The sequence below is a fragment of the Rhamphochromis sp. 'chilingali' genome, assembly GCF_963969265.1.
Source record: "Rhamphochromis sp. 'chilingali' genome assembly, chromosome: 6".
Classification (NCBI taxonomy): domain Eukaryota; kingdom Metazoa; phylum Chordata; class Actinopteri; order Cichliformes; family Cichlidae; genus Rhamphochromis; species Rhamphochromis sp. 'chilingali'.
Genome location: NC_137933.1, coordinates 3,058,977 through 3,086,963, shown reverse-complemented (window position 1 = coordinate 3,086,963; position 27,987 = coordinate 3,058,977). Strand labels below are relative to the sequence as shown.

Below are 27,987 nucleotides of genomic sequence, written 5' to 3'. Positions count from 1 at the left end.
CACTAGTTGCCGTAGTGACGTCAGCTTATAGAAATCGTCAGTGTCAAGATGGCTACGGAACCAAATAAGACCGAAATCCTTACCATTTTCAAAAGATTAAGATCTGTTCCTACCAACAAGGTAACCGAATACTCACCATCATTGCTTGTGTATTACTTTGTGAGGCTTTTTTATACTGGCAGTCCATGATTAGCTTTGGACAGGAGAAATTACCTGGGAAGCTAGTCGTGTTCTAGCACCTAGCAAGGCCCGGCTACACGGTAAGACAGCTAGCAAAAGCTAATGACTACTAGCCTACCGGTAAAGTAGTCTAACATAAAGGCCACGTATGTGTAAGCTAAGGAAGCTAACTTGTTCCGCTGTGCCACGTCGGGAAAATTATGGGAGAATCGTGAACTAAATAGACTAAACTTTTGATATGTCCGATATTGGGGACTCATTTAGTAGTGGTCGTTAGGTTTGCTTTGAAAGCCGTGAAATTTGACTCATTTCATTGATAAGTATCTGTTAGTGCTAGCAGAGTCTGATGTGTTGGCGCTCCATAACGTTTGTCAGTCAGAACTTCGGTTTTACAGTCATTTGTTCGGTAGGTGTTCTAGCTAACGGTTTACAAAGTGACAGTATAGTTTAAAATTAGATTATAAAAGACGATGGTACTGTAAAGTCATTAAGCGTTCAAAGTAAGTGACGGAAATACATAAGCAATATTATTTTTGTTTATTTATTTTTACACAGGAATGATGTTTTACTTACTCCGAGTCAGGCGTTTGGGCTATATGACCCTGCAAGCCTTTGTCCTGCTGTTTATGAGATTTCGTTTGATTTCTTTTAACTACTCTGTTAGTTTTCATATTAGCAGTGCAGTATGAACAGGTATGTAACAGTGTGTGCAGCAAGTGTGTAACAGGTTAGAGTGAAGATGAAGTCACTTGATAATAACGTTTTCTTTAAAGGCAGAAAAAAATGTATAATGGATTACAGTCAGAGCTGTAAATGTCTGCGTTTTTATTTTTTCATTGAAAGCATGTGTTTTTTTATTGACATCATTTAATGAATGAACAGTACACTGCGACTCTCTATATATGACAGTAATCATTTGAATATCATTTCTTCAATTATACTGTGCAGTACAATTTTCTAAGTAAATTGATCATCTATATCGGTCTTTACAATCCACAGCAAAGATAGTAATGAGAGATCGGGTATCGTTTTCTTGTATACATGTGCTTATAGTAGTAGTAGAAATGGAAGCAGTAATGTCAAAAACATTCATTCATTAATTACTGTGCTTTGTAGAAATTGTGCTTCCTGGCACGTTGCCTGCCTAGAAGCAACACAAAAGCTCTGTCGAAATGGGTGAAACACACCTCAGGCAGCCATGTGCGTGACGTGGATGTTTTGAAACGCACTTCACAGAAGTATTATGAAACGTGGTGTTGGAAAGTCCAAGCATCAGCATTTTATCCCATTATAAAAGCTGGACGTAGTAAATGAAGCCAACCTGAAGTTCTCTCTCATTTTAACAACTGTATATATTGTATGTTTTTTCAATGCAAAGCACAAAGTCGAGTTTTGAAGTTATTTATTTTTTGCTTTTTTAATTTTAGTTAAGATTTTAGTCACCACAGGAGTTTTGCAGTAATGCCCTTACTGCAGTAGTAATGTAGTAATAGTTTTTATGTAATTCTTTATGAATACATGTTACTTCACATTACCAGCAAGAATATCATGTCATTTTAGAACTCTGACATCTCCTTGAAAGTCAATAAATCGATCTGAAGCTCAAAGTACACACCTACAAAATATTATTAGAATTCATTCAAAACCTTTTAAGCTATAGACAAGAAAGAATGACATGCAGGGACGTAATGAACACAGGAGTTGTTGTGTTTTTTGGGTGGAGAACCCTTTTAGTTCAGTAATATTGTGATTAAATGCCATCAACATTTGAAGAAGTCATTATTAGAAATTCTAGGTTCCATCTCCCAACCCTAAAAGAGGTCTGCAGGTTTGGTGATTTTCAGCTCTTTTGGAGTTGATCCATTCTTTTATAGTCAATTTGAAAAATTGGAAATGCACTGCTGGACTTGACTATACTGAACAGGCCAATCACAGGCATTTTGGGCTGATAAATGCAATTTATAGTTACATCTCTAAGGAAGTGCATGCAACATTACAAACAACAAAATAATAAATAAAATTAGACATGCGCGATCTAAACTATGGCATGAAAATGTTACCTTTATTCTGTGTTGTTGGAAGCTATTCTGACATTAATAGGAGGCAAAGTTTTGTGCTGCTGAAAACAGACAATATGATGGTGTAGAGACATTAATTAATATTAATAATCGATTAATAGTAATTAATACAATATTTAACATTATTTCACTTTCAGTCTGAAAAATGCTCCACCTCTTGGCTCTTCACGGTGTGTAAACACTCAGCAGCTCCATGTTAAACTATGTCATTGCTGCTTTTCTGTGACAGTAAATTCAATGAGAAAGTCTTCAGGAATGTTGAAACGAGCTGTTTAAATATAACTGACTGGCAACATTATTATCTGGTGATGATGTTGCTTCTCTTGCTCATATTGCATGATTAGCAGCAGGAAAATGTAATGGACTGTGACCACTTGGGTTGGTCGAGGCAGAAATGTTTCATTAAAATGCTGATGTTCTGTCTGCATAGGTATGTTTTGACTGTGCTGCCAAAAACCCCAGTTGGGCAAGTATTCCATATGGTGTCTTCTTGTGCATCGACTGCTCTGGCATCCACCGCTCACTGGGAGTGCATCTCAGTTTCATCAGGTAAACTTCATTGTACCTCAGCTTTGTAGCTGATCTAAAAATGTGTCGGTTTATGATATTTTAACACAGAAGGAGGGTTTTGTTCTGGGAAAGACTGTTAGTAAATCTGTCCATGTTGACTTTCCACATTGTCCCCCTTTCCTCCGCAGATCCACTGAGTTAGACTCCAACTGGAACTGGTTTCAACTTAGGTGTATGCAGGTTGGAGGTAACGCCAATGCGGTAAGTCTGAACCTGAGTACCAAGTGTAATGAGGTTTTTCTCAAATAAAAAAACAAAACGATTGTTGTCTTTTACCTAAATGAGCCATGTTTTGTGAAGTGTGGCTTTCTGGTACGACACGTCTGTGGTTTCTAATTCTTCTGAAATGTCATTTCTGTTTTTTAAATCTGAAGACGGCATTCTTCCGCCAGCATGGCTGCTCCACAAACGACACCAATGCCAAGTATAACAGTCGTGCTGCCCAGATGTACAGAGAGAAGATCCGACAGCTAGCAAATGCTGCATTGTCTAAATATGGCACAGACGTGAGTATCAATGAAGGGAAAACGTTTAGGAAATGTTTACGTCACTGCAGATGTTATTATTTCTGCGTAGGCTTGCGTGCTCCTAGTTTAATGAGTTGTTGGTACATTGAGGCTCAGTGATAAGAGTGATAAAAGGATTATTAGTGTTTGAGCCATGTGGCAGTTCTAGTTCAAAGTACATGGTAAATGGACTTTTACTGTAACCGAGCACTGAAAGTACTACAAGCTTCATTCACCAGATCATTAATATACCTTGTCTAACATTTGATTCAGTGGCTTTCCCAAGTACTCTGACATGCAGACTCAAGTAGCCATGGATCGAACCAATGACCATCCTTTTGTTTTATAAACAAAACCATCATTAATTCAGGATCTACTCTACTTCAAAAAATATGAAAAGCTTTTGAATTTACAACACAAGTTTTCCTTTTTGCTGTTGCAGCTTTGGATTGACTCGTCTGCAGGAGGCACGCCTGCAGCTTCTGACAAGAAAGAAACAGACTTTTTTGATGAACACACCCAGGTTTGTTTTTGTTTCTGGTGCTTTTAATGTCACAGCATGTTGTTTAATCACGTCTACAATATTATAGTGTTCCTCACGCAGACATTCCAGGTTTAATTAGCAACTCATTTTAGCATTTCTTTTACAGTGCACAGAACAGTGGCCTCCATTCCTCTCTTAGTTGTAGTTAAGTCATTTCTAACCAGCTAACCATGGCCCTTTCCATCTTGCAGTGTTTCACTACTCTCTGGCTCACTGGCCATGTCACTGTTGTGGTGGTGCTCGTTATCTGCTTCTGCAGCAGAGTGCTGCAGCTCCACTGGCCTGCAGTTCTTTTTCTGCTCTGGTGCTTATTTAAAGTCTGAACGTGCATCAGGTGGAAAACTGCAGATCAGAGAAAGAACTTCCATCTGCAGCTGCTTTCCGAGACTTTTCTAGTTAGTCTAGACGTTTAGTTAGTGTTTAGTTATTTGTTACAGAAGAGAAACTTGCTGTGTCTGTATTCACCCCGTCTCCTACTGAAATAATACTTACTATACAATTCCACTTGGGTCTGTGTTTCCACAAGCCCCGCTAGTTTAGAGACTTATTCTCCGTTTGCGTTTGTTTCACGTGTCGTGTTCAGCGTATGTCAAACGTACAAAACTTAAGAGTCACCAAGCTTTGTATCTGTGACAGAATTGTTTTTGAAATTTAGTTATTGAAATTATTATTATAATGATTAAAATTCTTATAAGATTTTGTGCCTCATTTGGAGAAAAACCTCGTGTGTGTATGTATATGTACAGATGAGCATATCATCTCCTTCCCCATTATGAATCTATAGGAAATGCTGCTTTAGGTATACAAGGCTGATTAAAAGTGTGTGTGTGTGTGTGTGTGTGTGTGTGTGTGTGTGTGTGTGTGTGTGTGTGTGTGTGTGTGTGTGTGTGTGTCAAACACATTGTTAAAGTTCAAACAACAGCATTTGAGTAACTAAAGTGTTGAGTTTCACTAGTTTCAAGACTAGTTAATAAGACTAGTCTTCTCAAGACTGGTTTATAACTGCCACGTGGGATTATTACAGTTCATCATTACAGTGAGCTTATAAAATATATGTTGTTGTTGTTGGTCAGATTTTAAGTGTTTCTGATTAAACAGTGAGCCACAAATGATTTGTGTATAGTTTAAATCTCCTGAGTGAAAGACGTATAGATTTAAAGTTACAGGCTTAAGTTGCATCCGTTCTTTAAATTTAATGACATTTATTTTTCAGCCTATTAATGACTGGAACGTTGCACCATCCTCTGAGCCAGAGCAGAACGGAGCCACTCTCACCCAGCAGCTGACGAACACAGCTGCTAAAGGCCAGGATGACACCCGTAAGTAAAATGAATCTTAGTTGTCAGCGTTGCATTGCCAGGTTCATTGTGTTTGGTGTGCTTGCTACCATGCAGACACGCAGACTTGCAGCTCTAATAGCTGTGACTAAATCTAATGTGTGAAAAGGTGATGGGATGAATGAGTCGTTACAGGTCTTTACTTTGTTTATTTCAAAGAGCTATTACTTCATTAAAAGACACGTCCTGGTTAGTTTGGTTGGAACGTGCCCATAGTGATTAGTCATCTTACCTGGAACTGCTGATGCCTTTGAAACCAGTGGGAATCACAGTGCTTCTGCATTTTGGCTTAGTTTTTGTTAATAAAATAAAGAAAAAGTTATAAAATGAAGTCAACACAACCTCACATGAACAACACCACATTATACACAGTATACTTTTTATTGATGTCCTGATATTAAAGCCTTAAAATGGAAAGGGGGTAAACGTCCTTTTTCACATGACTGTTTATTTTCACATTGATCCTGTTTTGAATGCAGCAAATAAATACTAAGAAAAATGCAGTAAGTATGTCTGAAAAATTCTTTTGTTGCTTCAACCTTGTTTTGCTTTTATCTTTTTAGAGCCAGAGGAAGGACCCAGCATTGATGGTTTGAGCACATCACCCAAAGCTGCCATTGGTGAGTGCATTAGCTTCACAGAGCCTCTGTCCTTCTGTAACTGCACAGCTGTTATCTGTAGTTTTTCTTTGTGTTGCCATTTATGTTTCTGTGTATAGATACTTCCCTTACTCTGCTTCGACTGTGTTTATACTTTTGTATCCATACATCCTTTTGTCTGTGTGTTCCTGTGAAGACTGTCCCAGTTTCGAGTCATATTATTCACATTCATTCATAATGATTAGAATATTTCTGTCGTACTGTGAGGCTGGTTGGGAGCTACAGTGGGAGGAATCCCAGGTTCTTCTAGTCGACATGCACAAGTGTCCCCGGGCGAGATACTCAACTTTAAATACCTCCTGATGCATCTGTCAGAGTATTAGTGTGTGTGTGGTAGTTCACCTTTAATAAAGCACAGTATCATTAGGTCTGAATGGATGAATCAGTGTTCCTCAAAGTAGAATCGTGTAATAGAAGTACATGCACATTTACATAGTGGGTAATTCTCCACTTCAGTTCAACTCAGTTTTATTTCTTTTGACAACAAAACCATCATTAATGTGCCTTATGTAAGGTACAAAACCGCCTGAGCCTACAGCTGCATAATGTGGGGAAGGTTGAGGGTCACCAGGGGCAACACTTACTATGAGCTTTATCAGAAAGCAAGTTTTATAAGCAGAGAGGCTGTGGGCCTCCAAACATGGAGCAGGTTCCACGTGAAAGCTGAGTCTCCTGCTCTAGTAAAGTGATGTTGTGAAGTCTTTAAAATCATTGAGAACATGAAACATTTTATCTAATATATTAATTAGTACTCTTGTTACCAAGAATCATGATCTCATAATTGAATTGTTTGCGAGTACAAACTAGTATTTATATTAGGGCTGAACGATATATCGCATTTGCGATAATATCGCGACATGATCAAGTGCAATTTTCTAACCGCAAAGGCTGCGATTATACTGCGATTATAAGGCTGTCCAAATTACTACCATATCCCAGAATTCATAGCGCGGCCCAGCCAAACTCCAGTTTCCAGCAATGGCGGCCGCTACTAAGTTTTAAAATTACTCATACTAATCTTTCTGGGTCACAAAATAAACTTTTAACATATTTTCAGGCGAGAAAGTAGTTGTGTAAACATCAAATATCTGCTCGGTTTATCAAGATATCCCATATTTGCAAAAGTGCTTCGACGTTTTCAGAGGCGTCTGCTACCCACCAGCTCGACAGCTAGCCGGGAGCTCGAGGATTACTGATGCGGCCGAGAACGGCACAACTCCCGGCACATCATTTTCAGATCACCGCGGAGTTTCGCTGCTCGGGTTAAACGTAATATATAAGTCACTTAGACAACCTAAAAATGTTATTGTTGGGCTTTTTTCAGTGTTTTGTTTGTTCGTGAGTAAATCGGTTTGGCTGAGATTAAAGTTATTAGATTAGATAAAATAAAACTTTATTAATCCCCCGGGTGGGTTCCTCCTTGGTTTTCACACAGCTGACTAAACGTCAAACAGAAACTTATTAAACAGAAGTATGAGACAGTCGAGAATTTACACCAGTGTCTGGTTATATTTTAGATAGCAAGAAGCAGACGGCCGAGTTTATTAAACTCCACCGAGACAGCGGTGACGCTAATCAGAACTAGACCGTCCAATTTCACGCCTTTAAATTTTAAAGGCGTGTTTGTGTGTGTATTTATACAATTGCTATTATGTTTGCACTTTATGTGTAATGTTACTGACTGCAGAGATCAGTAAGATGTGTGTATTTTTTATTTATTAGTTTTATTTATTTAATATTATTTTTTAATTGAATGACTGTCTAGTAGTTCACAGATGTCGAAAAACTGAGTGTGGTAAAGCCACTGATTTTTTTTATGTATATTTCTGCAATCTGCACATTGTACTGACTTTCATTTTAATGTTTACACCAGGGTTCCTTGTCAGCACTTTATGCTCAGATGTTTGTAAGCTAAAAATAAACTATTGTGTATGTTCAAATATACTGTTGTGATTGAAGAAGTTAAATAAAAATGTCAGTCATCAATTCATGCATCACCTCATGTCATCATAACAGAGGTCTGTCTTCCAGGAAAGAACAGTTTAAAATTAATGTAATATAGTATTGGCCATACTATATGATGTATTGCTTGTCTTTGTTTAATAATACAGAAGACAAAGACCTTAAAAAATAATCGCATATCGCATCGCAATCGCAATATTGGGGCAAAAAAATCGCAATTAGATTATTTTCCATAATCGTTCAGCCCTAATTTATATTAAGTAGCGTATGTCAGAAACAGTATGTGGCTCTTATGGGAATCTTGCTTTTGTTGAACTGCATATTAAGAGTTCCTGAATTTTAATGAATTCATTTTTCTCCTGATTTGACTTATCACTTCTGTAATGCTTCTATCGAGTGTGCATATCCACCACGGGTAGTGTAATCTAATCTGGAACATGAGCATTATGACTGTGCTGACTGGTTTGTCCTGCTCTTTAGAGGACTCCATGCGTTTGTCATCACGTGAAGGATGGACACCTCAAGGTGATACGTGTGGGTGTAGTTTGCACCAGCTGCTTTCTAGCTCAGACGCATGGTTTTGTTGCTTTTATTAACATCTCCTCAGTCACCTCCTGTTTCTCCTACTCTGTCATGTAAACAGTATCAGCTCACTGGTCTTATTTGTACAGCTGTTCAACAAGATACTCTTTGACAAGCATAAAGCTCTTTATTGTCGTTGAGTGAAACTTAATTCAAAGTTACTACACTGTGCAAAACGACTACGTACTTTGCCAAGCTGTTGAGATCGTCTGTGTCACCACCGTAATGTGACTGAAAAGTAAAGAGTTTCCTAAATGTCTGTAATGATAGTTGCTGCCTGTCACTCTGAAATTGTTACCAGGATGTGTAACTCTGCTGAGGGCAAAGTGGCTGACTAACATTGGCATTACTGAACACGATGTTCTTGCTGGAATGCAAAAAAAGCTGGTTTTGTGAACCTGAGGTCTAAGTGCTGTGGTGCGGTGCCTTTAACTGAGCAGAACGCTTTTGCTGCACTGATTTCTTTAATTTGTGATTTAGCAATTAAAAACCTTGTGAATGCTGTTTCACTGCAGAAGCATCTTTCACCAAATGTAGGTTGTTTTTCCAGAGCTAATGAGCTTTTTTTAACCTCTGCTTTGGCGCCAGATGAAGCTGTTTTCGTGCATAATGAGCCCTGAACTCTGCAGATTGTCTGATGGAGCTAAATGTGAGAAGTCAGTTTCAATTTGTGTTTTATTTATACAGCTATGAATCACAACAACAGTCGCCTCAAGGCGCTTTGTATTGTAAGGTAGACCCTACAATAATACATGCAAAGAAAAAAACCCAACAATCATATGACCCCCTATGAGCAGCACTTTGGCGACAGTGGGAAGGAAAAACTCCCTTTTAACAGGAAGAAACCTCCAGCAGAACCAGGCTCAGGGAGGGGCGGGGCCATCTGCTGCGACCGGTTGGGGTGAGAGAAGCTCACAGCTCCAGCTGCACCATGTTGGACTGCAGCTGGTGATTGTAGTCTCCATTCAGTTTGAAGCATTGGTGAGCTCAGAGTACTGGCACCAGTTCTCTGTGACCTGCTGTGAGTTCTAGTCAGTGGCAGTTTGCATCCGACCTGTAGAGGAGTACAAGAGCGACTGTCTCCAGTGGGAAGGATCAGAGCTAGCTGGACTTTGAAACAGCTGAGGGGATTGTCCACTGAGTAAATTATTGTTGTTAATGTCTGAGACGCAGAAGGATAAAATAAAAAATGAACTCAAAATATAACTGGATGTTCCTCCTGAGTAATGTTTGTGTGGGAAACGCCGTTCTAAAACTAAACAAAGGAATTTTTCCAGGGGAACTCGGACAGTGTCCTGCCCTGATTATTCCAACATTGTTCGGAAGTCATGAGTGAAAATATCTCGAGAGATAAAATGATGTTGTAAATGTGTTTTAAAAAGACATTGTCCCATGTGTTACAGATCTGAAACCTTCTATCATTGGGAAAAAGAAGCCCATGGCAGCTAAAAAAGGGGTGAGTCAAACCACAAATATTTCATTGTTTCTCTACCACATGAAGCTGCTGAAAAAAGCTCAGGATTATTTATTTCCTAACATGACAAAAAGTTAGTATCATGAATTTTCCTTCACATTCCCTCTTCTGTGAGTTATCAGCTTAAAGCTGAGGACGCACTTTAACCACGTTTTCCTACTGATGCAGCTCGGTGCAAAGAAAGGTCTCGGTGCCCAGAAGGTGAGCAATAAGAGTTTCTCAGAGGTGGAGAAGCAGGCACAAGTGGCTGAGAAGCTGAGAGAGGAGCAGGCCGTGGAGGCTCAGAAACAAGCCGAGGAATCCATGTAAGAATAAGAGAAAGAATACTCTCCCTTATTTTCATTCATCTAGTTTTTTTTAATGCTAAGCCGTTTTATTCTTTCCAGCCACACACCTCTATGTTTTACCTTAATAAAGTAGCTTTGCTTGAGTCACACACAGCCAGCAGTAAATGGAAAAACAAGCTGAATCAGTGTTCACAGCACGCTGCATACTCGTTATTTAAAACTTTGGCCTTGTTTTATGAACATCCACCACAGTAAAAGGCAAAATAAGAAAAGCATGTAATAAAAATTAAGTCAAATGAATGAATGTTTAAGATGGATCTTTTGTACGTTTTTCCCAATAAAAAAAAAAAAAAATCTAATGTTTAAAATTCTGTTCTGACGGCTGCAGTGTTGCCTCGATGCGTTTGGCCTACAAAGAGCTGGAAATTGACAGAAAGATGGAGGAAAAGAAGCTCCAGAATCTGCAAGGCAAGAAAAAAGAGCAGGCTGAGAGACTGGGCATGGGTTTCGGCAACAGGAGGTAAACACATTTTTCATTTCAGTTTCAGAATTTAGCTGAAGATTCTCGACATATAGGATGCAAGAAAAATGCAATATAGTGTAGCTTATAGCAGCAGATAAGAGTCCATCTGGGAAAGAAGGATTACCACTTGAAAATGTTCATGTGAAAGACCACCTTATAAAGTGCTTCCAGAGGAAATGATGAGGGACAAAATCCTCGCTGCTTGTTATGTGAAAAATCTGAACGTTATTTGAAACAACTATGTGCCCTGAGACTTATTAATTTGGCCTTAATGTGGATTCTTTTGTGATGTTTGGTGCAGTTTTCTTGTTTTTTTGGGGCTTTTTTTTCAGCAGGATTTGAATATCGCTAACAAGTTGATTAGTTCATATTTGCACATCTTAATGTTTAAGTGAAATGTGTGTTTAAGATTATACAGTATATGCACATAAGGCAGCCTTTTTTTTTGGTAATGTGCTGGAAAAGCTTGAAAATGGACCTTGAAAGTTCTTGAATTGAATTTGAACCTTGATAATAGTTTTTGCTCATAACACAGGAAGCTAATGCAGAATAGAGGAATGCCAATTGTTTGTTAGGTCTGTAAATGTGAGCATTTATTTCCTGTTGCAGTGCCGTGTCACATTCAGTGATGTCAGAGATGCAGGTCATCGAGCAGGAAACGCCCGTGGGAGCAAAGTCCTCTTCTCGCTCCAAACTGGAAATGTTTGATGAGCCTGGTTTCACCTCTGGACCTCCAAAGTACGCACAGAACCCACTTATGTATCATGGATTCATTATCTACCACAGAACATAGAGAGAACTGAGTGCACTCCCTTAATAACCCACTGTGTTTTGCATCTTAGATACAAAGACAACCCATTTACAGTGGGAGACAGTTTTGGATCCCGTTGGGATACTGAAGGAGGAACTGCCTCTTTCACCACCTCCTGGGCACTGGAGAAAGATGACCCCAAGGAGGAGGTCACCATCTCTAGTATCCAACCAACTGGAGAGCGGTACACACATATTCACTTGCCAAATACATACATGTCCTTTAGCTTCTGTCTAAAGCTCTCAGCTCTGACGCACGTTCTCAATGCTTAAACTCAGACTCCCCAGCAGAAGAAAAGCCGACGTCTCAGCTTCAGTTTCCGAGTCAAGTGAGGCCAGGCAGAAGTTTGCCAATGCAAAGGCCATCTCCTCAGACATGTTCTTTGGTCGGGAGAGTAGTGCTGAGGTGAGAACCTTCTCGTCTTCATTTCACTATAAAACAGTTCAAATCTAGGGCCTCTGTAGGCTTGTAATTAACATGTCACCTGTCATCTGTTTACTATGTTCTGTTCTTACCTCATGGTTGACCTTTGTTTCATCTTTCTCTCAGTATGATGCAAAGACGAGGCTGGAGAGCATGTCTGGAAGCACTTCCATCAGTTCAGCTGACCTGTTTGGAGATGGCAGTGACCACAAAGGTAAACGTTAACCAGCAGTTCTTATAATGTCAAGGTTCATTTACTCCTCAGCGCTCATCTGCACTTTTGAGCTTCCTCTTCTAACTTGTGTTTACAAAACTATATATTACTCTACGTGAAAATAGGGGAAATAACTAATGATTCAATGCAGAGTGGTGTGTACTCTCATAGAAAGCAAAGAAACACTTAGTGGTTCATGGGAATCCCTCAGCAGCCTGCACCTACTGCAGCATAACTAAGGGAGGATTCAGGGTCACCTGGTCCAGCCCTAACTATATGCTTCAGCAAAAAGGAAAGTTTGAAGCCTAATCTTGAAAGTAGAGATAGTGTCTGTCTCCTGAATCCAAACTGGAAGCTGGTTCCACAGAAGAGGGGCCTGAAAACTGAAGGCTCTGCCTCCCATTCTACTTTTAAATACTCTAGGAACAACAAGTAGGCCTGCAGAGCGAGAGCGGGGTGCTCTAATAGGGTGATATGGTACTATGTAATTATTTATTTATTATTTATGGGATTCAGATTTTAATCTGGATTTAACAGGGAGCCACTATATGGGAGAAATCAAATCAAAATATCACATATGGACTCGACAGTCTCAAACCCCACTGACACTGGATTATTGTGTTAAATCTGCAGACAGGGTCTGTATCCTACACCTTTGGGGAAGGTACAACTACCTCATTGGCAAATGCGATACGTGTGTTTGGCAGTAATGTTGATTAGATCAAGGCTGATACCTTGGTATGAGATATTATCCTTTATGCTTAAAGAAGAGGCTTCGCACATGAGTGCACGAGTACAAATGCAGACAATGTCAGCGTGGATGAAAGCTGTGCTATTCTGCTTTAGTCCCAAATAGACAGCTGATTCTCACTGAAGATGTTAAACCTTCATTCTATCCCCTCAGCCTCCTCGTAGATGCACATTTGGTACAAATTCGTTCTTCAGAAAGCTTGACCTCTGACGTCAAGGTCACTGATTTTCGGTGGATGCACCTGTGGTGTGAATTCAAAAGTCTTGGCTCACCTCATTTTCAAGTTACTGTGATGCTGCCTCAGGCTGAGTGGTAAAAATGATATATGATGACCTCCAAAAAGTTAGTGAATAACAAGAGTGGGATTTCTAACTTGAGCCACGGATTGCTGCATGTAGAGCTGACGTGGCCTACGGTGTTTTCAGCAGAATCACTGCCGTGTGAAACCAGCCTAACTGATTTGGATGTGTGAAAAAGTCCCGTCTGATTAGACTTCTCTGCTCCTCTCAGGAAGAGCCTCAGGCTTTGACAGCGTGCTTCCCTCTGGCTCGGACATCGCTCAGTTCAAACAGGGAGTCAAGACCGTTGCGGGAAAGATGGCTGTCCTCGCCAATGGTGTCATGAACACGATCCAGGTGAGACTGGTCCACGAGACAGCTGCTTTATTTCACTTGAATCCTTAAGTTTGCTCATACTTCTCCTTGTTTTTGTGTTTATTCCCTCCTCAGGACCGCTACGGCTCCTACTGAGCAGCATCGACCGGTGGACTAACACCTGTGTGGAGCCAGACAGCCTCTTGACTGACACGTGCATTTGGACGGAGAAGATGGGACGAGACATGGACAACAGAAAGTATTGCATGGGAAAAGAAATGTCCGTCACGTCCGTCCTCCATTATTGACAGTTTGAGACAGTGTTTTCTTCTCTCATTCTCATTAGCAGACTCTTTAAGTTTCCATGAGCAAAGCCGAGCGTCACAGGTTGTATTCTTTTCTAAACCAGAGTTTTGTTGTAATTTACTGTTTGGAATACTTTGGTCTTAGATTTTCAAAATGATGCCAGAGTTCATTCTGCTTTATTTTATTCCTTTGCAGAAGTTGTTTATTTCCATTCATATAATCAAATATGTCATGCTAGTTTTTGTTTTATTGTGAGATTTAAAAAAGAGGCAGTATATATTTTAGTGTTATTTGAACAACAATCGCAAACAGTGCTGCTCACTTACTGTGGCACTTGTCCACAGTTTGTTTTCTTCGTAAAGCACTGACTGATTTTCAACTCTTTGAGAGGAATTATGCGTTTCTGTCTGCGTGAAACATGGAAGCATCACATTTTTGATGTGCAAGTTGCTATGGTTACATGCTGTGTTTGAATTAGATTGTGCAGCAGTAAATCCATCATTCCCTATAACAAACTTCCAGCGTGCAATACTGGGAATTAGGGAGGGTTAAATCCAACTCCAATAGGCACTGCAGACAGAATATGCTGTCCCAGCTCAAAACTATAATACTGTATTGACTATGCATCTCCACTCTGCCACCTTCAGCTGTGTTTCACTTGTTTTTGCTTGTTGAACCTGGAGTCTGCCTTGATTTACCCTCAGTGCTTTGATTTTTGGAAAGCTTGTATCTTTTAAGTTCACATATTCAGTTTTAAATAGAAAAATGATCCTCGAGTATTTAACTCGAGGCGAGGAATTCTCTCTAAATTTCACTGCCATGTACAATGCAGTTAAATACAGTGAACTTGAACCGTGAAGATTCACCGCGCTTGTTCGTATCCCATCTTGTCTCGTGTGTTCAGGGCAGACTTTACGTTCAACAAGTTTTGGAAATTGGATAAAATTCGAAAGTAGTTTTTTTTTTTTTTTTTTTTCCCCCTCTGTCATGCATCAAAGTGTAATTTTGATCACCCCGTGTGTGCGCCCTTCCCATGGTAAAAACGTGGGGCGATAGGATGAAACATTCAAAGCTATTTATTTGTAGGTTACAAAAAGAAACAGTTAATAAAGATCAAAAACCTCTGCTTTGTTTTCACTGACGTCAACTTTCTCACAAACACCCAAAGCTAAACCTGTGGTTGCTGCCGTACTAGATTTTACTCTGTGCAACATTCACACATTTTTATATAAAAGCAGACTTGAAATGAAAATGATCCAAAAGTGGGGACGCCCCACAGATTTTAATGCAAAGAAATTGAAGTCAGCCTATTTCAGTCCAGCAACTCAAACTGTGCTGCAGGCTGTAAACATGCAGTTTGGACTGGACAGCCTGGTTCTGCTGTTGGTGTCTTCCAGTTAAAACTGAGTACTTCCTTCCTCACCCAACACTTTCTCATAGGGAGCTGTGTGATTGAACTGTCTAACATTGTAGGTGCTTCAGTATCAAACACTCTCAGGTGAGTTGGTGCTATATAAATAAACCTGAATTAAAGTGAACTGGTTCTGGTACAAGTGATTTAGCTCCCATCTTCCAGCCCTGGAGGTTGTTTGGTGGGAACATGATTACTGTGGATATGAATCCATTCTGTTTGTGGAAAATCTGAAGAATGACCAGAACAGACGTCTGTTGTTCAATGCAAGGTTTATGCTGTTGTATTACAAGCTCTAAGCCTTATAATAGTTTCTAAACTACTGTTGCTTCAGCTCATCCTTAGCGTACGTAAGTGTTTGTTAGCCGACTGTTACTATTAATCACAGTTTGATTCAAATGTTATAAATAATCAAATTTCATCACTGTTCAACTGATATCTATCCATGTAATTTATCATCCACATTTCACCTAATTACAACGGGGTTGACTTTTTTTTGCTTTCCACAAAAAGAAAAACCTGCTGAATTTATCATCTGTGGTTTTCTTCCAAAGTGTTGCTTCAGTGTTTGTTTTTAAATCTAAAAGGTAAAAAAAAAAAAAGCTGGAATAATTCAGATTTGGGATTTTAATGTTGATTAGAAAAAAAGAAAAAGACCACAAGAAACAGGAAAAAATGCAGCTAACCTCAGACTAACCTGCCAGTCGGTTATTCAACTGTAATTTTGAGCATTTGGAAATCTATAAATTACCAAAAAGCAAGAACAATAATAACAAATTATATTTGTGCATGCAGACTGTCAGCAAATGAGAGCAATTGTGTTGAGTTCATGTATTATGAAGACATGCTTTGCTTTAACCTGTATAACGTGTAGGCTCACTGTATTTACATGGGTCCACCTTCCTCTCTGCAGCGAGCTGCTGAAATACATCATCTGTTATTGACAGATAAAGCAGTGCAATGATGGGCGGAGTTCACAAAGAGATTCTGCTATAAATCAGGCTCATAGTGTGTCTACACTGCAAAGATTTAGGACATATTTTGTGTACCAAAAAACTTGCTGAGCGCTGGGATTTTAATTATAACTGTAATGATTTCATTTTTGTCCCTCACTGCAGGCCAGTCATTTCCAATCATTTTATCTGATTTCTGAGGAATTATTGCAAGAGTCTGTGTCTCTGTTCCATCCTGGCAACTGATGGGTCCTTTGTGCAGTTTCTCCAGCTGATTAGCAAACGTCAAAGATCCGAGTGCAGGTTTTAGCCCCAGTTGTAGAAGTAGATCTTCTGCCAGGTGGGGAGATAACCCATCAGAGGACCTGAACACAGAGACAACACAATCAAACCCAGCACTAATAGTTCATGAAATCATGTATCATATGGTGGAACAACAGTGCCAAAAAAACAAGAAAAGAAAAAGATCTCTCTCCATGTATCCATATATGTGTACATGTATATATGCAGGAATGAGTGTGTTGCTACAAAAATGCAGAGAAAAGGACAATTAACAATGGAAGAGAGACAGACCATCATAATTCTTAGGTCTGTAGGTCTGTCCGACAGAGAAACTGCAAAGAAAGTCAAGGTGTCAGTGAGTCCAGTTTCCTCCTCCTGCACTCAGAAACAAACTGTGACAGGAAGTGCAGACCCAAAGACACGACTGGATCAGAGGACACGTTTCTGTGTGATCGGCGGCTCACAGCACAACAGCTTCATCGCAGCTTAACAGAGGTCGTAGTAAGAAAGGCTCAGTCTCAACTGTGAAGAGAAGACTTTGAGCTGCAGGTTTGACAGGACGAGTTGCAGCAATATAATTAAAAAAAATACATTTAAAAACAGGCCTGGGAGCGCGAGGGACTGCGCTCCTCTGGACTCTTTCTTAATAATAAACTCTGCCTGTGATAAGTAATGTGACGGTACGTTTTAGAAAAAGAAAAAAAACAAATAAAAGTGAATTATCATATCATATGTATAACACTGTAATAATGTATCGCAGGTATCACCTGTGATTGGCCTACCTGTGAAAAGTAACATCTCATAAAACTTTACAGTATTAGAAACAAAACTGAGGACAACCTCTAAAGAAAGCAGCTGAAAGAAGAAAACATATATATATGATAATGTGATTACAGTGGTTTTTGAGAGAAGATGGTATTAGAGATAAAGTCAGATGGATCATCTGTGGCAACCTCTAAATGGAGAAGCCGAGAGAATAAGATAGATATGATAATGCAGTTTCAGTGGATGTTACTGGATTTTTAGTGTCGATGCACATTCACGTGACTTTCAAATGAAGTGGATTCTCCCACATGTTAACTCAAGGTTCATACACCTTTTTCAGGGTCAAATTCAAGCACTGTTTAAGCACTTTCAAGGTCCATTTTCAAGCTTTTCCAGCACACTTCATATAAACTTAAAACACACATTTCACTTAAAAATTAATATGTGCAAATGTGAAGTTCATTCATTCAAAACTAACTGTGAGATGTTTGACTACATTGCTCTCTGGATTATTGTTACAGTCCTAAATGATCAGCTTTAAAGTGTTTGTGCTAATAACACCATGTACAGTAAGACAGGCATGGAGAACAGCACTGACGGGAGGCTTTGAACAGATGACACACTCAGTTCAATTCAACATATAAGACTTTAAAAACGCACAAACATCGACCTAAAATCTATTTATTCAGTCCATCACCTGTCATAGAATTATGTCAAATAATAATGTATTGTTCATCTCCCTTAAATAAACAGGCAGCCTTGAAATATGAAATATTCATATACAAAAAACACATATACATGTGTCTGTCGTCTCCGTAGCTGATAGAGCCCCACAGGCCTCAGTGTGAGCTTGAAGCCATTCATAATGTTTAAGTTGTTTAATGTGTCGGTGCTCACGATAAACAGACTTTGAATGAAAGCCGAGGAACTGCCCATATGGATCAGTCTGTCATATTGCTATTATTCCCCCTAAGCTGTTGCCAAAGACACCAAGTTAATAAAATCTAAGCATTTTCAAGGATTTCAAGCACCCGTACGAACCCTCTAAACTCATTTCGTCTGTTTCAAATGAAAGAAATCATTTCACCTGATTATTTTAGGCAATTTCAGGTGACAATGTCTCATTTCTCTCTCACACGCACAAATGTTTACAGTACGCATTACGAAGTAGAACTCTGAAATGCATTCAATTTTCAAAAGCTGCTATTTTTTAAAGTCACAATTTAAGTTGTTCTACAAACAGCTTTAAGACGTCTAAATTCTCGACCGTTACAGCAACGCAAGGCAACACCGTGCATGAAGAATGAGCACACGGTTCTACTTACGTGCCACAAGCCCGACTCCTGGAACATGATCAGCCAAAAGTCTGAGCAGGAACAGAATCTTTTCCCTGCACATGAAGGAGTAAAAAGTAACACTGTTAAGAGTGAAGGAACAAGAATTACAATACTGTGCAAAAGTCACCAGCCACTCCTTTTATTTGGGGAGGTGGGTGGCTTCAGGAAGGTACTGACAGGCTTCCTGCTCCTGTAGATGAAACACGAAGCAAACCATCGTCTAGTATGTACCACCAGCTCCAGTTTAGGACATCTGTCACCTGTATTTGTCTGATACATCCTTAGTGCAGGGGGAGGGAGGCCCCTATACATCCGGGCCTTGTAATGAACTAGGTCACCCAACTGCAGCTCACCCAGCCCAAAGCCCCACTAAACCAGGCCGGCAGGACCCATCAGGCCCCACCCATCCCCCAGCTACAACACCCCCACCATCCATCACCGCCTCAACGCCCTGTAACGCCCAATACAAAGCCTTGATACAAGCGATACCCCTTCATTGCATGCCATCCCCAATGAAGACGCCAGGAGGGGTACACGCACCAAAATCCACCCTTAAATGCCACAGAGGACCAGACAGGACAGACACAGTAGGAGTGAAAAAGGAAAAGAGAGGGCCGACAGCACAGAGCCAACCACCAGGATCTCCCCACGCCAGTCTTGCCCCAATGCCTCAATTCCATCTAACCTGCACCCTCTCGTCCCAGCCTACACGACCAGCACCAAGAGGAGGTCATAGCCCACACAGGCCCAGAGGACCCACCCACGGTCCCCCAGAGCAGCAGAAACCATTGGGAGGTTTCTTTACATTTAGGAAACCTTCCTGAAACGGTATAACCTCTGGATTCTGCCGTTCTAACGAGCTTGAAGGTTAATATTTGGTATGACCAAATTTATTTTTCAACACAGCCTCAACTTTCTTCGTTTTTAGGTTCTTCTTGATGAACGTTCCAAAGGTTTTCTTTGGACTTCTTTTTGTTAAATGATTCTGCTTACAAACAAACAAAACAGCTCATGTCTAAAGACATTTTTCGTAAGACTTTTAAAAAGCATAAATAACCATTAGTCTAGACTTTTGCACAGTACTATTTTCTACAGATTGTACAATTATTTATGTCATCCTAATTTTAACACTTTTCAGAAGACGATATAAAACCGCTGAAAACACCACTTAACCACAGATACTTACTCAGAGTATTTGTCATAGAAGGGGGAACGCAGAAGGTAGTAGAACAACAGAAAGGCTCTCCTCCTCATCTCGGCCCTCTCCCATCGATTTTGAAATTTGATGTCGCTGAGCGCAGCGAAGCTGGAAGAAACAGGACAAGCAGCTGAAACGACTTCACGATCTCCTCTAACACTTCGATGCCTCACAGCACACATCCTGAGCTGCTGCTTCATGTTTGTAACTCATTGTTTACTTGTCTGGATGATTGTCCCTCCTGCAACAGCTACTGTGACATCCAGACTGTTCTTCACATTTCCCTGTGATTTTGTTATAAAACAAGTAAAATGCTCATTTATTACAAATTAAAACCGATGGATGAAATTATTTATTCTAATTAAGACCAGTCCTGCTGTGACTTGTATGCAGTGTTGGTCAAGTTACTTGAAAAAAGTAATCAGTAACTAATTACTGATTACTTCCCCCAAAAGTAATCCCATTACTTTACTGATTACTTATTTTCAAAAGTAATTAATTACTTAGTTACTTTTTAAAAACACGATTTACAACCTGAAGAGGTGATAAAGCGATAGATCTCTCAGCCCAATTCTACTTTTTCTGCATAATCGATCATACAAAATGTAATCAAATGGAAACGTCTCTTTTTAAAACTTGTTTATTAGTTTTAATCTTTTAACTTTATGCATCAAGCAAACATTTAATTATATGCAACATTCTCTGACTGGAAGAAATTAGTTTAACATTTAAACCTATTTCCTGCACATTCCAGCTCATAAAATAAAATATTTTTTGTGTTTACACTCAGTCTTTCAAATAGATGCAAGTAAAACACAGCAGAAAATAAATAAAGTCAAAGACTCAGCGGTCCTGTTGCTCTATTTTCACCTGTATAGCAGGCGGAGGTTTACCCTGGTGCAGGTGTGCCGCGGTCAGTGGAAGAATCCGCGAGTTTCTCTGTGAGTTTCCCATTACGTCGTAGCTACTCGGTGCTTGTTTGGAAGTTTAGGGTTTTTTTTCGCTGTAAAAAGAAGTTTTCTTCCCACACACAGCGGACACTAATGTTTTTGTCACTTTTTATGGAATCAAACTCAAAGTAAGGTCAGTGCTTCCACGCTTTAAACGCTGCACGCTCATACTCTCTCCCGCAATCGATATGTGATCCATTGTTGATCTGCACACAGCTGTTGTCACTAACGGCGCACTCGCTTACGTCACTGTCGTGAGACATTCTCGCAAAAAATCACGGTTTTAGTAACGCAGTAACGCAGCGTTCCTACGGGAAAGTAACGGTAATCTAATTACAGTTTTTGCAATAGTAATCCCTTACTTTACTCGTTACTTGAAGAAAGTAATCGGATTACAGTAACGCGTTACTGCCCATCTCTGCTTGTATGTGGCACAATATAAAAGGTGGATGTATGTGTATTTGGGTACTACGCAGATTGTTTGTTTGGTTATTGTCCTGTCTCAACTCCATCCTCCACCCGCACACATTTTCCTTCCAAGATAATAATTAATAAGTTCTTATTTGATAATGAAGTAGCCAAGTGGAGGACTGCAAAAGAGGAACTCGCTTACCTGGATAGTTCAAGGACTCCAGAGATAAGCCATGGCTTCCAAGACTGTTTTCCAAAGAGTCCAAGGCAGAGTACTGCAGTTGGGAAGAACTGATTTAAGGAAAATTATAATAACTTCCCACAAGAGCAAAGTGCAGCCATCTGTAAATGGATATTTATATGAGGCCAGAAAGTCTGAAAACCTTGACCTGTTCCAGGACTAAGTACTTAACTGCTTCAGACTGATTCTCACTGCTTATAAGAAGCACACTCTGGCTCGCAGTCTGCCATCTAGAGGTGACGGTGATATTGCAGCTTTCCGATCCACAGTGTATTTCTGTCAAAGCTGTGGTGGTTTCACAGCAAAGTGTCATTTTAAAAATGTTTTGAACTGTTTATTACTGACATGACAAATATGAATGGACATGAAGGATGTATAAAAACGTTTTCCACTGTTGAAAAAACAGAAATGTTCAAAGGCTAAGAGGGAAAGATGGCATTTGTGATTTTAAATAAATAACACTGGTCCACACAGAGGATGCTACAAAATATGTTTGCTTTTAATCTTCTCAAAAATATTATTAATGCAGTGCAGTTAAAATATCTGCTCTTACTCCAACTGTAAACTTCACACTGAACTTTCTTGTTCGAGTGTCACCAGTGGTGTGTTTGTCCTGAGGTACACGCTTTGGCTGTAAACGTCATCCCCACCTCGTTAACTGTTCACCTGCCTCAACGTAAGAACAGCAAAGATCCCACTGAAAGCACAAAGTCCAGCTGAACAGAATCAAGCTTCTGGGATTTCCTTACCTGGATGATTGAGCGCGTTTAAGAAATATCAGGAATAACAGAACTTTTGTTTAAACAGGTATGGCAACACAGAGAGAGGAAGGTAAGGATACAGTGCGCCAGGGGTCGTCCGATGTACACAGACTCAGCAATTGTCTCTTGGAGCCCCAGAGGTGTTGGTTGGCTGTTGAGTGTTTCCTTTAAGCTGCTCCTTTGCTTTTTGTGACTCTGTGCTCCCCAGAGCCGGGTCTGCAGCGAGGGAGCTGCCACATCACCAACACGGGACAGATCACGCACAAAAAGCACAGAGTTAGAGGTGCATCTTTATTCCCCCTCCTGACACTCGCTCTACAACATTTGCGGATTTTCCTGTCTAACAGCAAAGTAAAAAAATAAATGAACAATGTCTATTACTTTAATCTACAGGACAGAATGAAGTTCATTAAAGGTTTTAACATGAAGACATTTGGTCACTTTTTTGTTTCAGTTACAAATTCAAATCAACATTTTTGAAAACAAGCAGCAAACAAAAGAAGAAAAAACTTTGTTTCTTTTTTTCTTTTTACAGTTTACCACAAAAAAGTTCAGGAATACTTCACATAGCATTGTATAAGTGTTTACTGCTAAAACAGCTGACTATCTATGAACAGGTAATGCAATCAGCCAGTTTTGTAAACCCCTTAAATTAGAGCTGAAAGTCAGCAATTCAATCAGATCTTGAGGACATATTCTCGAGGAGACTTGTGGGGCTAAATACAATAACCCAAGTTCTGTCTGAATTTATAAGAATTTAAAGTCTGCCTACACGACTTCACCACCCCATACATCACATTGATATATAGCAGAAAACTGGCCAGACAACAGAAGAAGCTGAATCACAGTCGTTTATATGCACGGTGAAGATGTTGAAGGAAAATTCTAAATGAAATAAACATCAACATCTGGGACAGATAGAGGGGAACAACATGGAATGGATAAAGCATAGTGCAATTTAAGAACCCTGCTCTTAAATCAAGTGAGGAGGTGATATGAGCTAACAAAGAAGCTTAAGGACAACCTGGTGTTAGTTGGCATTAAGAGATTTCTCAGAAGCCGGCCTTTGTTCAGACAGAAACTGGATATTTTCAAATACCACACCAGCTGAGTACCACAGGATTTGGTTTTAGGCTTAATTGTCAGGCAGCTTGAATCTTAAGAGGTTAAAATGTTTTAAAGAGTTTAAACCAAACTTACCACTGCCGAGCGGCCTAATGACTCGTCCTGACCTCTGGCCCACAAAGCAGGTGTCTTCCTGCTGCTCTGTGTTACTTTCATCTATGGAGAAAAGCGTTAATTTAGCCTTCACGCACAAATCACAGAGCGGGAAGTGAGAAATGTCATTCGTTTGTGTGCTTTAAGGAAGGATTCATTACTTTTGAGGGAGTCTCTGAGCTTTAGCATACAAGAAGCGCTGCTAGCACGTGTTTACTTTATCAGGCTCTTGCCTTTATTTACTTATTTAGCCCAAGTTACTCAGTTAGTTTCAGCAACTGGGCTAAAATGCTTCCCTGCAGCTCACAATAGAAATGCTAACAGTCAAATGTGACAGGATTCTGGAGCCATTATGAATTCACATCTGATTTTACATTCTTCAATTCAAAACAAAACGTCTCACAGTCATTGAAGGTGCAGGCCATTTTATAAAAGACAACTGACCTTCACCAGCAAAGTCTCCACCTCTGTCAAGGGGGATTATGGGAGGTGAAGTCTGGATGCCAGATTTGTACCACAGAAGAAGCACAATCCGAAAAACTGCCCTGTGAAGGAGTCACATAAGATGTCTGTTCTCAGTCATCCAGGTCACGGTAGTCTAAGGAGCTCGGAAAGAAAAGCGACTGGACTCATTAAAAGTTTCTTGAAGATTTTTCACCGCTCATCTGAGAAGCTTCTTGAAATGTCTTCACTTTAAGAAGTCCAGTCGCTTTTCTTTCCGAGCTCCTCAGAAGTCACATAAAAAGCATTTAAAAACTATTCACAACTTAAGGATTTAAAAAAATAACAATTATAACCTTCAAAATCTGGAAACAAAAATCACAAATAAATCTAGAGAAAACTTCAAAGAGCACTTTGAAAAGCGTAGTCTTCCACCGAGTCACTCCCAGCTACTCACTACAAGGCCAAAAATATGTGGACACGCAATGAATGCTAAGGTTCTTTTAAATTCATGATGCCAAATTTAAAACCAGTCTTTGTGGAGTCCTTTGACAGCTACACTGTCATGTTGAAACAACCACAAAGATGGAACACCATTTGTCTAACACAGACTATATTTTGTGCCTATGCATTAAAGCAATAGGCACAGAAGGAAAGCTATTGTCCTCCTTTTGAACATGTACAGTAATTTTTACTTTTCCATTTTCCAAAAAAATAACTTAAAATGTAGCCTGTGCAAAATCAGTATCAGTGTTTTATAATTTCAAATTAAAGTCAAGTTTCCAAGCCATACTTAAAAATCTGAATAAGTCCAATGACAAGCCATCGTCCAACTTCACCCCACAGCTTACAGGCCCCCATCTCCAGGAAGACCTCCACATACTCCAGCACAGACAGCCACGTCAGGAGCCTCTGTTGAGAGATGGACTAGAAACACCACAACACAAAGGATGGACGACTTATTAGATGAAAAAGGATGAAACCCTCACTTCTTCCCAGAACAACATCCTGTGCACAGTTTCTGAAGTCTTTGTATAGTTTCTTTACTGAAGGAAACCGTACAGTAAAAGATGGATGCAGCCATGGTGATGTTAGCCATTGGTTTCTCAGCCCATCTATTTGAGCCTCAGTGTTAGTGTTTTGGTTGCTGCAATGTTAGTTTTAAAAACCAGAAGTTAACATATTTGGAAAACAGGGTGGAGTGCTACGTCCTCGGCTCACACTAGCAATGGTTACCAAGCTGCATTCTGAAAGCCGTACAGAAGGAACAGGCAGGCACACTGCTACTCATCACAAGCCAAGCTTCTTGGATGAGCTTTAGCACAATTTAATCACCCGACTATAGTGTTTATGAAGGGAGTACAAAAGTATAAAGACCAAAAACTACTTTGTACCAATCTGGTTTACTGATCATTTGATGCCGGGCATTATGGAGCCTTTGGAATCAGCCTTAAGCAGCTACAGCTGGATATTCAGACACATATTTAGATGAGAAGGCCTGGCTCACAGTCTCCGCTCTAATTTATCCCAAAGGTGAGGTCAGGACTCTGTGCAGGCCAGTCAAGTTCTTCCACACCAAACTCACTCATCCATGTCTTTATGGACCTTGCTTTGTGCACCGGTGCGCAGTCATGTTAAAACAGGAAGGGGCCATCCCCAAACTGTTCCCACAAAGCTGGGAGCATGAAAATGTCCAAAATGTCTCGGTATGCTGAAGCATTAAGAGTTCCTTTTAATGAAACTAAGGCGCTGAGTGCTTAAAAACACCCGCACACCATAATCCCCGCTCCACCAAACTTTACACTCGGCACAGTCCATCAGACTGCCACCGCTCTAGTGTCCAGTGGCAGCGAGCTTTAAACCACAGAATTCAATGGCCTGGATGGGTAAGTGAATACTTTAGCAGTACAGTGTATTTGTCCTATTGTGCTCTGGTAAATCCTATAGGGTCACTAAAACTATAAAAACTGATCATGGTAACAATAGACTAAGACCATAAGTTTTTTTTAAGCATCTCTTTAGAATTTCTAGTTTTTATTGCTGCACCACAAAGGACAGCCATTTCAATTTCACTGCACTCTTCTGCAAAGAGAGTAAATGCTTTTCTTTTCTACTGTACTGTGAGAACTGGTTTTTGTTTGAATGAAAGCAGAGCTCACCACAGGGAAGGTACATCTCAGCCCTTTGCGCAGAATGTGGTCATTGAATAGCACCAGGAGATTGGAGGCAGAGTACACTACAAAGGTAAAAAATGACGATGAAAATATTTGAATAGTACACACCTATATACAGTATGTTCATTTGTGGACACACAATGCTTAGAAAACTGAACAGAATGCATAGTGATAATATAACCTGTAAAGTTTCCTCACCGCTCAATGTTAACATCAAATTATAGTCCATTATTATTCTCAAGTAAGTATCCTGTAATATAATTAATCTGCAAACCATTTATGTCCATTATGTAACTGAGGAAAAAAATATTTCAAAAAGTTTTATAATGCTAAAAATAAATAGATGTTTATTTTGTTTCGTATAATGTTTTGGCGCACAGGCTGGGAGAGGGTCACCATTCTCCAATCAATGTAAAACAGGACATAATCTGGGATTTGAGAGAACATGATGTCTCTCCGGAGATCTCTGAGCCTTCTGGCTTTTCAGAATTTATGTATTCATTCATATTTCTTCATTCACATGGCAAACTCCTACTAATATATAAGGCGTTGATGCAAGAAAGAACTAACTAGTCTCTGTGTTGGTCCTTAACATCTACTTACCTAGTTCAGATATTTCATGGGAATCTGTAAATCTCCCTGCAAAATACAAACAAAGAAAACATGCCGTCATTCATTTTGCACTGCACGAGCACTTGTAGCTAGTGTTGCCGAGCTAAAGTGAAACTAACAAGAGATCTGGAGAGTTCACCTCCCAAAAAACAATCATAAGTCCAGTTGAGCTTTTGCATTACTTCTAAACAGAGAACCCTAATCCCAACACACTGTATAAACCTGCTGCTGCGACTGACCTGCGAGCAGGTAAGAGAGAGTGCGCACGGTACTCTCCAGCTGCGCGGTGGCAGCTGGGTTTCTCCTCACATACTCGGTGTAGCGTTCATAAATGCGCGTCACTTTGTCCAGATACTCCTTAACGTGAGACATTTCAGCTTTCTCTGAAAGACACACTCTGCATTTAACCGCTGTGCTCACAACAGACCAGCTAATCTACTTGTGTGACTTCTTACTCCTATATTCCAAAAGTATATCGTAAACGTCCGCTTCTTCTTCTTCTTCTTCCGCCTGCCATTGCTTTTGGCAAACAGCGAAACGGCGCATTACTCCCACCAACCGGTACGGAGTGTGGACCGAAAAGTAAATGTCTTTCAATATGATCCAGATCAGAGGATTTAACCATCACTGTACCGAGGAGGAGGTTTTGGAGTTGAACTTGTCAGCACCTGACACTCCTGTTAGTGTAATGTAAGATGTTCAACAGTTTCTTCGTCTCCACAGTAATTACTTTTTCCTGTACTGCGTTTCCATGTCATAAATAATGTTCTGTTTAAACTAGTGTGCCCACGTCTGAGTCTAATATGACCATCCTCTCCTGCTCCTTCCTGTTTCTCATTTTTCATAGATTTTCTTTGAACACATGAAAGGCAGTCCTGTTCGTTTAATAATCCTCATCGGTGGATGTCGCATAAAAAGTTAGGACGCGTGCCAAAGTCAGAGGGTAAAAGTGGGACTGTGTTTTTTGTTTTGGGGGGTTTTGCCACAACACCAGAATGACTGCAGGTGTCCCTAAGTTGCGGTTGTGGTACTTCAGCATGTACCTCTAGTGAAGAGGAGCATAAAGGGAGTGAGATTTTTTTAAGTGGCAGGTAATTTCAAATATAGCATTTCTATCAGCTCAACAAAAATCAGCCAACACACAAACTGTTTGTGTGACGTTTGTCTCACAGGTCCAGCTGCTGCATCTCACAGGGAGAGAGAAAAAAGAGAGCCAACTTCACTCAGAGATGGAGAAAGCTAGGAAAGACAGGACAAGACGGGAAGAAGAGAGGTCAGATCTAAAGGTAAGGACTGATAAGTGATGTTTGATGAACTGGAAATTTGAAGCTTAAAGAACAGTGTGTGACTGGTGCACAGTAGCCGTGGGTTCATGGTCAGAGTTAGGTTAGATCAAGTCAGTAGCGGTTTTTGATACGGGCGACACGGGCGGT

At 40.0% G+C, this 27,987-nt stretch overlaps 2 protein-coding genes across 2 annotated transcripts; one reads left to right on the top strand and one right to left on the bottom strand.

Moving 5' to 3' along the window:
- On the top strand, positions 1 to 15,069 carry arfgap2 (ADP-ribosylation factor GTPase activating protein 2). The gene is made up of 16 exons (XM_080885286.1): positions 1 to 120; positions 2,689 to 2,807; positions 2,957 to 3,029; positions 3,203 to 3,334; positions 3,777 to 3,857; positions 5,092 to 5,197; positions 5,779 to 5,835; positions 9,822 to 9,874; positions 10,061 to 10,197; positions 10,568 to 10,699; positions 11,312 to 11,440; positions 11,545 to 11,697; positions 11,792 to 11,918; positions 12,063 to 12,150; positions 13,412 to 13,536; positions 13,630 to 15,069. The coding sequence occupies exons 1-16, from the start codon at positions 49 to 51 to the stop codon at positions 13,648 to 13,650; spliced, it is 1,605 nt and encodes a 534-aa protein (XP_080741412.1). The 5' UTR covers positions 1 to 48; the 3' UTR covers positions 13,651 to 15,069.
- On the bottom strand, positions 15,065 to 27,070 carry pex16 (peroxisomal biogenesis factor 16). Its single transcript, XM_080885287.1, has 11 exons — positions 26,794 to 27,070; positions 26,546 to 26,581; positions 25,928 to 26,004; positions 24,562 to 24,695; positions 23,772 to 23,872; positions 23,310 to 23,390; positions 22,190 to 22,339; positions 21,310 to 21,382; positions 19,735 to 19,854; positions 18,537 to 18,601; positions 15,065 to 16,529 (listed from the first exon to the last, which is right to left on the bottom strand). The coding sequence occupies exons 1-11, from the start codon at positions 26,924 to 26,926 to the stop codon at positions 16,471 to 16,473; spliced, it is 1,029 nt and encodes a 342-aa protein (XP_080741413.1). The 5' UTR covers positions 26,927 to 27,070; the 3' UTR covers positions 15,065 to 16,470.
- Positions 27,071 to 27,987: the final 917 nt, after the last annotated feature.

Coding starts and splice junctions, on each gene's coding strand:
- arfgap2 (XM_080885286.1), top strand. CDS start 49: ATGGCTACGGAACCAAATAAGACCGAAATCCTTACCATTTTCAAAAGA. Junction 12,151..13,411: donor AGATGGCAGTGACCACAAAG/GTAAACGTTAAC, acceptor TGCTCCTCTCAG/GAAGAGCCTCAGGCTTTGAC. Junction 13,537..13,629: donor GTGTCATGAACACGATCCAG/GTGAGACTGGTC, acceptor TTCCCTCCTCAG/GACCGCTACGGCTCCTACTG.
- pex16 (XM_080885287.1), bottom strand. CDS start 26,926: ATGTCTCACGTTAAGGAGTATCTGGACAAAGTGACGCGCATTTATGAA. Junction 24,696..25,927: donor TGAGATGTACCTTCCCTGTG/GTGAGCTCTGCT, acceptor TGGTGTTTCTAG/TCCATCTCTCAACAGAGGCT. Junction 22,340..23,309: donor CATTAGGCCGCTCGGCAGTG/GTAAGTTTGGTT, acceptor GTGATGTGGCAG/CTCCCTCGCTGCAGACCCGG.